The 10,550-nt window shown below is 36.4% G+C and overlaps 1 protein-coding gene across 4 annotated transcripts in view; it reads right to left on the reverse strand.

Annotated features, from left to right (window-relative positions):
- Positions 1-8,771, reverse strand: part of LOC120238687 (A disintegrin and metallopeptidase domain 3-like) — a 121,808-nt gene extending 113,037 nt beyond the window's left edge. For all 4 annotated transcript variants that reach the window (XM_039242588.1, XM_039242589.1, XM_039242590.1 and 1 more), the window contains exons 1-2: positions 8,498-8,771; positions 4,173-4,228 (exon numbers count right to left, since the gene is read on the reverse strand). In XM_039242588.1, the coding sequence (XP_039098519.1) occupies positions 4,173-4,228; positions 8,498-8,605 (164 nt within the window). In that variant the 5' untranslated portion in view covers positions 8,606-8,771. The remainder of the gene's footprint in view (positions 1-4,172; positions 4,229-8,497) is intronic.
- Between the last annotated feature and the right edge of the window lie 1,779 nt (positions 8,772-10,550).

Here is a 10,550-nt window from a genome sequence, read left to right on the forward strand (position 1 = left end):
AAAAAAAAAAAAAAAAAGAACAAAAAAGTCTGCCTTGGTGAAATAACAGAAATACAAACAGCTATTCAATGGAAAATAACAACAAAGGAAAATGAACAACAAAAGGGAAGAAGGCAAAACTTAAAAGCAAATTCCTAATGAAGTTGAAGAAATTGATTAAAGAAAATAATGATTATTTAAAGAAAAGTGAACAAGTTAAAAAGTTAATAAGCTTTCAAAGCATATCATTTTAAGAAAAGACTAAAATGATGATGACAGTTAAAAGTAATTTAATAAATCTGACAGAGAATATGCATGCTAAGAACAGAAATAGAGGCCTCATCAATAAACAGAACAAATTTTGCTAGTAAAAAACGCAGCCAAAATAAAGATGTGAAAAATAGTTGGAGGAAAACCTATACTATAAAGGGTGGGTCCATAAGACCAAAGATGAAACCATATATTTCCATAAAAAATTTTAAAATGTGTAGTGGTTTAACAATAAAATGAACAATTAAGGGATTTATTCAATTATGAGAACTAAAAGGACATTTGCAGATATAAACAGGTTCAAAAAGCATTCCATCTGATGAAAATAATCTGAAACTAGTCTAACTAAACAATACTTAGGTCAGCATAAAATTACAATAAGAGGGAAAAAAAAGAGAGCAGTAATAAAACTTGGAAAATTCAATACAGTTGTTAGGTAAAGAAACTGAAAGCATTGGATTTACATTTTAAATATAAAAAGAACTTTTAAAACGCCATAGGAATATTATAATATAAATTCACAATGTGAGTGACACAAGTGAGTAATCTGAGAGCCTATAAAAGAAAATATGGGTATAATGTTTACATGAATATTTCATTTTTATAGCAATAAATCCCACAAGCAAAGGAAGAAGACAATCAATTAAGCTGGATAGCATATTTGCAACATACAGAGCACACAAAGAGTTAATATCTGCAGGAAACAAAATTTCCCACAAATTGATCATGGGGAAAAAAACAGAAAGAAAAGTAGAAGGATAAGCTATAGATTGAAAATAAATAACCCAAAACAAATGAACAAAAATGACAATAAAATAGCTTTTCTTATGCATTAACAAAAATGAGTGAATATACTCATCTTACTGAGAATGTAGAGAATAGAAATATTTCTGAATTATTGGTGTGAGTAAAAACTGGTATAAACCCTTTGAAGTAAAAATTAGTAGCAACTTTATCATTTATCATTGACAATTGTATCATTTATTGCTCTTCAATTTCACTGAAGCCCAGAACATCATGGTCAAAGATATCCACAATACAGCTTTTCTTGCTATAAGTATATGGGTTGATAAATAACAAATGAGATATATTCATTCAATGGCTACATAGGTATTTACAATCAATGAACTCATTCTGCACAAATCTGTATGAACGACTCTCAAATAAAAATGTTATGCAAAATATTGTACAAAAAGCACAGCCTCAAAACCAGAACCACATACAATAACATCGTAAGTATCCATTACTCACACTTGGGGTCAAGTGTGAGTAGCCCTAGCAGTTCTGCTAATGGTGGCCGGGCTTGCCCAATGGTCTGGGATTCAGCTGAATGTTGGCTGATCTAGAGATGATTAGGGCACCTGGGCTGTGCTCCACCTCTCTGCATCTTCCAGCAAGCTGCCCCGCGCATATTCTCGTGGGGATGGCAGACAAACAAGATGGAGAGCAGGAAAGCAGGGAGCTTTTTCAAACCTCTACTGAATCAAGTCAGCTAACACCTTTTGGGCCAAAGTAAGTCACATAGCCACAGAATGGGCTACATAATTTGCAGGGCCCATTGTGAAAATGAAAATATGAGGTCTCTTGTTCAAAAGTATTGAGAATCTCAGAGAAGCAACAGCAGAGAATTAAGCCACGTACAGAGCATGTCTAACCATGGATTCCTGGGGGACCACACAACCATAAGTCGGCCTTGCATAGATAAACTCATATCCAAGGGTTGGGGGTGGGGAGGCCGGGATGGATGTATATATTCCACCTCTTGATGATAGGAACTCAGAGTTACATGACAAAGAGTGAAGATACAGTCAAGAGTAAAAATTTGGGGTCACTTTAGTGGTCCACCATATTAAGATGAATAAATTCTATAGAGAAGTATTATTCCACTTGTGTCTATTTAAAATAGTACTCAGAACATGATGATTCTTTTTTAAAATTTTTATTTTATTTATTTTGAGAGAGAGAGGGAGATAGGCAAAGAGAGAAGAAGAGAGAGAATTCTAAGCAGGCTCGGCGCTATTGGCTCAGAGCCCATTGCAAGGCTTAATCTCATGAATCAAAAGATCATGACCTGAGCCAAAATCAGGAAATCAAGCAAAACATGATTATTCTTGTTAATCTCTTGGCATACAGATGAATGAAGATAAAATTATGACATTAGAATATGTGTCAGTATCATAACTGTGATTAGCACTGGGGAGTGAAAGAACTATGTCTGGAAATGGAAATAATAGATTTCACTATTATTTCACTATTATCCATGTACACTCTTTAGAAAACTACATAAATAAAATGCTTACATGTGTGTTCTTCATGGTAAGAAAGCAATTGTTTATATTATTCTCAGAATTTTTCTTTTTTAACGTTTAATCATTCAAAAGAAAAAAGCAAATATAAAAAATGTTGGACTAATATAAACTATGGACTTTGGGTGATAACGTGGTGTAGGCTCACCAATTATAACAAGTATATCACTCTGGTGGGGGATGTTGATAATGGGAGGCCATATATGTGGGGGGAGACACAGGGTATACATGGAAACACTCTGTATCTTCCACTCAATATTGCTGTAAACCTAAAATTGCTCTGAAAAAATATTAAATTGGAAACAGTAAACAGGAAAATGAAAATAGTTCATAATTGTTCAGACAGTTATTTAGGGAAATGCAAATTGACACAAAGATGCAATATAATATTTTAGCACATCTTGCATGCTTTGAAAATCTAAACTGCTCCTGTCTTTCCAGAAACTGGCAGTATCTCTCAAAATCCTAATATAAAATCTGAGTAATAAAGAAGGTTGTTGTGAAAATTATGTCAGTAATTGCATGCAAACTGCTTAGAAATATGTCTGGTAATTGACATGTGCCCCATAAATGTCAATTACTTTTGTTGTCATCATTATCATCACTATTATTACTTTTATTCACACCTCCTGATGCAGAAACATATTTCTTGATATCAAGCTTACAAAACAAAATCTCTATTACAGAAGCACACACATACAAGGATGCTTATTGCAGGCCTCTATGGTGACAATCCCTGGGAAAGACCCCATTACCTATCAACCTGCCACACTACAGAGTGTTAGCTGTTAAAGAATGAGTTAAGATATATGCATGGAGCAAGAAAATGAACACTGTTATTAAATAAAACCTCCCAATTGCATAACAGTATTTCTATTTGTCTAAAAACAAACCCTTTTTGGTAGGTTTCTACATATTTTATTTAAAAGAAAGGTGAGATTTAGAATAGAGAGAAAATGGTGGAAAGATACACACAAGGTTATTAATATTGGTTTCCTCACAGAGTGAAAATTTAAGACACTGAAAAAAGGTTAGTGTTGGGATGCCTGGGTGGCTCAGTCGGTTAAGCCTCTGATCTCAGCTCAGATCATGATCTCACAGTTTGTGGGTTCAAGCGTCGCGTCTGGCTCTGTGCTGGCAGCTCAGCTTCAGCTCTGCCCCTCCCTGACTCGTGCTCTGCCTCTCTCTCTCAAAAATGAATACACATTAAAAAATATTTTTTAATTAAAAAAAGTTGGTGTAATATCAACTAAAATGCTTTAAATCATGTATGTAATCATAAAGTCATATATAAAATGACAGGATGAACGAAATTCAACATGAACAAATAAAATTATTGCCTTAATTGTTACAGGTGTGGCTATATTGTAAAGAGTTATATAGACTAATTTTCATCTATCTGATACACATTAATTTTAAATCATGAAAATAGAATTAGTCTCAAATATTAGACTTAAAATCTCAAGATGAAGACTTAGAATTCTAGTCTAACTTGAATTACAAAGATGTAACATGTTAAATATAAGAGTCATGCTCTTAATTAGGTTCAACTTGGGGTAGTGACTGTAAAATTTCAGAAACTAAAACAACTGTATAAAAAGAAGAATCTCTACTTACTGTTTTTCAAGATGGAGAGTGTATGTTTTCTGGTCAATTTTGATGGCATAAGTGACCTACAGAGAAAGAACACATTAAGTGTTCAGAGAGAATGTAACTATTAGAAATTCAAAAGTCATAACTTCTTAAAATGAATTTACTCTTTCATATAAACCTACATCATATCACACATCTCAAAATAATATATGCATATATTAAGTATATTGCTATCTTCTTTCCATCTTGTAATAATTGACAGATTTAACCATAATTAAATTTCAATATAATCAAGGAGTCTAAATCTATTTCAAAACTAAGAGATTAGTCATTAGCATTTATTACCATAATGAGATTGTGATTTAAAATGGTTACATTTAGAAATGTTAAGTAATCTTGGAAGAAACCTGAATTTTATTATTTTTTTTCTACTTTGCAATTTCTAACACAATAAATTGAAAATTAAAGAGTACAACCTGGGTACAACATCCCCAAGCTGTCAGAAGCACTACCACAGAGCCTTCATCTCCCCGTCCTCTTTAGGAATTGCCTCAGCTAAGAGGGTCACTTCACACCAACTCAAAACTTTCTGATGCAGCCCATATTTAATGAGAACTCCCCTCATTCCAACTGCAGATCTTGATGGACTATCCCAGCTTCACACTTTGTTGAGACTCAGTTGAGTCTCTGTCTCCCCTTTCCTGCTTCCTTCTGTTCTGTCCACAGGTGCTCATCACAAGAGCATACCCTAATAAACTACCTTCAAGGGAATCTTCTCAAAGACTGCATCCCAAAGAATCCAATCTGTGACATCATCCTAAAACATACACATTTTTCATGGTTAATTTCCACATTTGCAAAATGCAGAAAAAATGGGGAAAAAACATGAATTTTGTTATGGAGTATGGTTGTCATTGGGTACAGTTTTCTGCAGAAGTCATTTTAAACATTCTATAATGTTCAGTCTTTTGTAACTTACAACTCTTGAAAAAGGTGTGTGAACATCTCCCCAAATTATTGTGACGTTGTTTTTCTCCTTTTAATCTATAGTTTTCTTCATTACATTTTTGAATCTTTGTTGATGGGTGCAAAAAGGAATAAATTAACAAAATTGCAAATGATTATAAAGTAGGACTCTATGTCATTTCAGAATTTGGGGTTGTAATTTCTTCAATCTCACCCATTGTTATTTCATATCCATTATGACTTACAATTTCTTCTTTAACCCATGAATAATGTAGAAATGTATTTTTAAATTTCCATATACATCTTAAACCATTTTAAGATTTAACTTAATTGTTGCCAGATAAATATTGTACTGTCAGGATTTGATTTTTAACATCTTTTCCTTGCTTTTGTCAATTTTGTTGAATTATCTGTATATTCTTGGGAAGAATGTGCATTATTTACTATAAAGTTGAATTACAGCCAGATTAGAAAAACACTCTCTTTATTTCTAGAGTTGCCTTCAAGTCTAGATATTCTGACTCTCTGCTGATACAAAGGCAGTGAGATTTACAGGGTACTTTTTAAGGTTCCAAAAGCTCTCTTGAGTAAGGTTAGCTTCTTTAGTGTTTCCCTAACCAGTTAGACAAGGTTGGCTTGGTTACTTAAAGACATTGAAAGCTTTTTAAGGAGTCCTCCAAAAGCCAAAATTCCTTCCATTAAGACTCGTTATTTCAAGCCAGAGACTCAACATGTTCCAGGAGCAGAGACTGGTTTCATAAGAAGCTCACTGTGGATGTTTCTCGAATTCTTGATATTTGCCTGAATTCTCTCTTGCTACACCACATGCTTTGCCATTAAATTAAAGTCCCATGGTGATAGCCCATAGTCTAGTGTGTCCTAACAAATAGCAGAGAGGATAAAATAATAAATTCATTTTGATGGGCTCACTTCTATGTAAGCCCATCAAATGAAACAATTTTGTTGTTCAAATTGTCTTTATGAATCCTTTTATGATTTTAAACCAACATTTGAGAAAAACATTTTAGATATCACTATGGAAATGGATTTGAAAAATTCTCCCTTTAGTGTAATCGGTCCTTATTTTATATGTGCTGAGAGCATTTTTTAAAAAAACATACAAATTCAGAAATGTTATATATTCCTAGTGAACTCAATATTGTATTATCAATATCTCTCATAATAGTGTGCAGATATGTGTACTAAATGTTGGTTTTCTCCTGATTTTGTCATGGATACTCGTGTTTGCTTTTGGTTAGCATGTTCCCAGCATAAGTTATACATCCTAAATATTTTCAGTTATGTGGATATTTGTTTTTGGTGTAATAGCTTTTATGAACACATAATCACTAGATTCTGTGTGTGTGTGTGTGTGTGTGTGTGTGTGTGTCATTAAAGGAGACAGTCAAACAGACCAGTCTATAAAACCTGCCCCAGTGTCTAACAGTTTTCCAGTCGGCAATTCAATTCTCCTCTGAGATATTGCTACTGAGGTTCCAATCCTTGGATTCCTATCAGATCTCTGTGTGTCTTTACATCAACACATCTCTCCTGAAAACAAAGTGTCCTAACTGAACATTCTAATCCATATAAAAAGGGAAGACAAGGGGTGCCTGGGTGGCTCAATGAAGCATCTGACTGTTAGTCTCAGGTCATGATCGCACAGTTTTTGAGTTCCAGCCCTGCATCAGGCTCTCTGCTCACAGTTTAGAGCCTTCTTGGGATTCTGTGTCTCCCTTTCTCTCTCTGTCTCTCCCCTGCTCTCTCTCTCAAAAATAAATAAAACTTTTTTAAAAAGGGAAGTCAAAATCAGTAAGAAATTAAAAAGAAAAAAGATTCAAATAGGTAATATATATAAAGGCATTTTAAGACTTAATTTAAAAATGTCAATTAGACAGGGTGCCTGGGTGGCTCAGTTGGTTAAGCGTCAGACTTCGGCTCAGGTCATGATCTCATGGTTCGTGGGTTTGAGCTCTGTGTTGGGCTCTGTGCTGACAGCTAGCTCAGAGCCTAGAGCTTGCTTCAGATTCTGTATCTCCCTCTCTCTCTGACCCTCCCCTACTCACGCTGTGTGTAGCATTCATTAGATTATCACATTAATAGAAACAAGAAGCCTGAGGTGCCTGGGTGGCTCAGTCAGTTGAGCATCCAACTCAATTTTGGCTTAGGTCATGATCTCACAGTTTTATGAGTTCAAGCCCCGCGTCAAGCCCTGCACTGACAGCACAGAGCCTGCTTGAGATTCTCTCTCCCTGCCCCTCCCCTGTTCACGCACTCTCTCTCTCCCTAAAAAGAAATAAATAAACTTAAAAAAAATAAAGATATAAGAAGCCTGAACCAAGCCTGCAAAAGCCCTTAAGAAACGTCCTTATTCTTAATTAATAAGTCAAGTATAATACAACTTTTCTGATAGACATTTTATAATATGCGTCATTTAAAAATATTTTTAAATGTTTATTTATTTTTGAGAGACAGAGCATTAGCAGGGGAAGAGCAGGAAGGGTGAGAATCTGAAGCAGGCTCCAGGCTCCAAGCTGTCAGCACAGAATCCCAAACAGGGCTCAAACTGAGGAACCACAAGATCATGACCTGAGCCAAAGTCAGATGCTTAACCTGCTGAACCACCCAGATGCCCCTACATCACTTTTTAAAAATTGCTTGCTTATTGATCCTATGGAGATGACTATCCAAGAAGGTTTATAAAACTATATGTTTAAATCTGACAAAGAATAATGTTACATCCATATGTGTGTGGTTATGAAAAATGACAGAGCTATATTTATTATCATAAAATATATTCTAACTTTATAAATAAAGAGCCAATTATCACACTCATATATTATTACTAAAAATATATGTGCAGATGTGTGCATATCTCTAAAAATTCATGCAGTTCAAATTTTCTACCTTTAGAAACTGAGGCAGACATTCACTTTCTGAACAACTCTGTCCTGTCTAGATTTAATTTCACAATGTACTTGCTTTACTTTTTAATCAGATTTAAAATAATATTACTTTCATTTTAACAGACTTATATATGCCCACATATGCAAATATAGGCATGAAGAAATTATGTATTGTCATTTTAAAAACGTTACAAGGCAAACATGAGTGTGAGCTCATTTACACAATAAATATTTAAATATGCATACTCTGTTTAAACAAAAAAGTCTAGTAGACTGTATATATCATTTTGTGTGATAGGGGTTTGGGGCACTTTTTTCTGAGTCTCTGTTTTAAAGGTGTTTCATAATGTTCATTGGGAAATAAGAAAACTCAAGACACAAAATTTCAAAGGGATATATGCAGGAATTGATTTGGGTCACATAGTCCAGTAAAAATAAAGCACTCATTAAAAAAAAAAAAAGTGATTTCTTAATTACATGCGTTTCTGCAACTTCACCATGGGCGTTTGTCTCAATCTTCCGTGGCACTGTAATTTGCAGAAGTGATGTTTCGGGATCTGCGGTCAGGAAAACAGCCGTGAGCATTCCCCAGTGCCTGGCAGCATCCTTATTCTTCCCTGGGCCTGTCACATCACGTCACGCTTTGAACTCACACGACGGAATCAGACTCTGTACCTTCAGGAAGAGGCTCCCTGGAAGCGGGACCTGACCCTCCCACGTTCCAGAGCCACTTTGGGACTTGCTGACCTCCGCCCCAGGAGGGGAAGCAGAGCTGCGCCGGAGGCCCCACCTCCCGGGAGCTGCGCGCCCTCTCCTCCAAGTGCAGGGTCCCCGCCCTGTTCCGAGCCCTCCCAGCCGCAGGCCCCGCAGGATCCCGACTCCAGGCGGGCTCCGACAGGACGCAGGGCTCCCCTGGGCAGGGCGCGGGGCTCTGGAGCAAGCTTCTGAGCCCGCCACGCCCAGAGGCTCAGCGACAGGTGGCCGTCTACGGAGCAGGGTGCGACACTCACGAAGGCCGGCGGAGGACAGCCGGCCCAGGCCTGAGAGCATCAGCAGGACAGGCAGCATTGCGCGACCTGCCGGCCTTGCCACGGTGGTGGCGGTTGGCTGCGGAACGGCGGCGGCTCGCGCGCCGGGATCTGAGCCGCGGGCCGGACGGCGGGGGCGGGGCCTGCTGCAGGACGTTGCTGGAGGGGACGCGGCCGCTCCGCGTGCGCAGCCGCAGCTCGGGGCTCCCACCCACAGCCTTCCGGGCGCTGGAGTCTCGAGGCAGCCTGGGCTGGTGCGGCGGTGGGATTGGGCTTGGGCTTTATATTCCAAACGCAGAGGTTTGAAACGCATTCGGGGATGACGTAAGGATCGTAAAGGGCATTTTCTTCTCTGGAAATGGGCCGTCTGCTGCTGAAGTGTTTGGTAGTATCAATAGTCCACGTCATAGTTTTCTGTCACGATGGCTGAATTACTGTAGTGAAGAAAAACAAAATGGAAATTCACGATATGGTTAGTAGCAGACAGTTGCGTGTTTTAATCCTGGCTACGGAGGAATTTCTATTTTAAGTCTTAGGTCGAAACAAATAACACACACGTGCACGCACATAAAGAGTGTAAAAGAATAGTATCTAAATCAATTCTATTGTAGGTAACTTACGTTTCTTAGAAAACTCTTTGGTTAAGGAAATTAAATAAAAGTTAAATATGAAATGGGTGGATGCTTGTGTTTTAATCCCTCAGTATGGATTAGCAATTTAAGTATAAAAACAAAAACAGAAAACGAAGAAATCACAGTTGTGAAATCCTGTAAGAACAACTTTATTTTCCCATTATTTTATTTATTACATTGTGTATAGCTTGGCTTCTTAGAAAAATCTTTGGCTAGTAAAAGATTAAATGTAAACATTTTTCCCTTTGGCATGACATTCACACATGAAAAGAATAATTTAGAAAGGACTTTCATTTTTTGGTTTACTATGGAAGTTTATGACTTGCATAATTTCAATTTTGCCAGGACCTTTTTCCCAGACAATTTTTGAGTTGTGCTTCCATGGAATACTTCTGCTCGCATTCCTTACATACAATATTTATCCACAAAATACATGTTTGTTTTCTTAATTTTTAAAACGAAAAAATATTTAATGGAGTATAGCCTTTTAAGAATATATATATTCCTTTTTCAAATTTTTCCTGAATCTAATTTTAGTGCTATTTAAAAGAAAACATTGGTACAGGTAACAAATGATAACACAAAGGATTTAACTTAAAAATAGCAATTCTGCATATTTCACTAAAGTACTGATAGCCTTGGTATTTAGTTTTATTGTGATCCATGTCGTATACTGTATTCATTTAATTTATTTGAATATGTCCATGTACCTTAAAATTAACATTTTCATCTTTTTGCCAAGTTGTATAAAAATGGATGCAATTAACATATCAAAATTATGTTCTTAAAGTAAAATTTCTTCCTGATTGTCTATAACCTGATCAAACCAAAAGGGGAAATATATACTTAATTATCTAAATTCATTACTGT

Source organism: Hyaena hyaena, unplaced genomic scaffold (genome assembly GCF_003009895.1).
Source record: "Hyaena hyaena isolate Hyena2069 unplaced genomic scaffold, ASM300989v1 scaffold_215, whole genome shotgun sequence".
Taxonomy (NCBI): domain Eukaryota; kingdom Metazoa; phylum Chordata; class Mammalia; order Carnivora; family Hyaenidae; genus Hyaena; species Hyaena hyaena.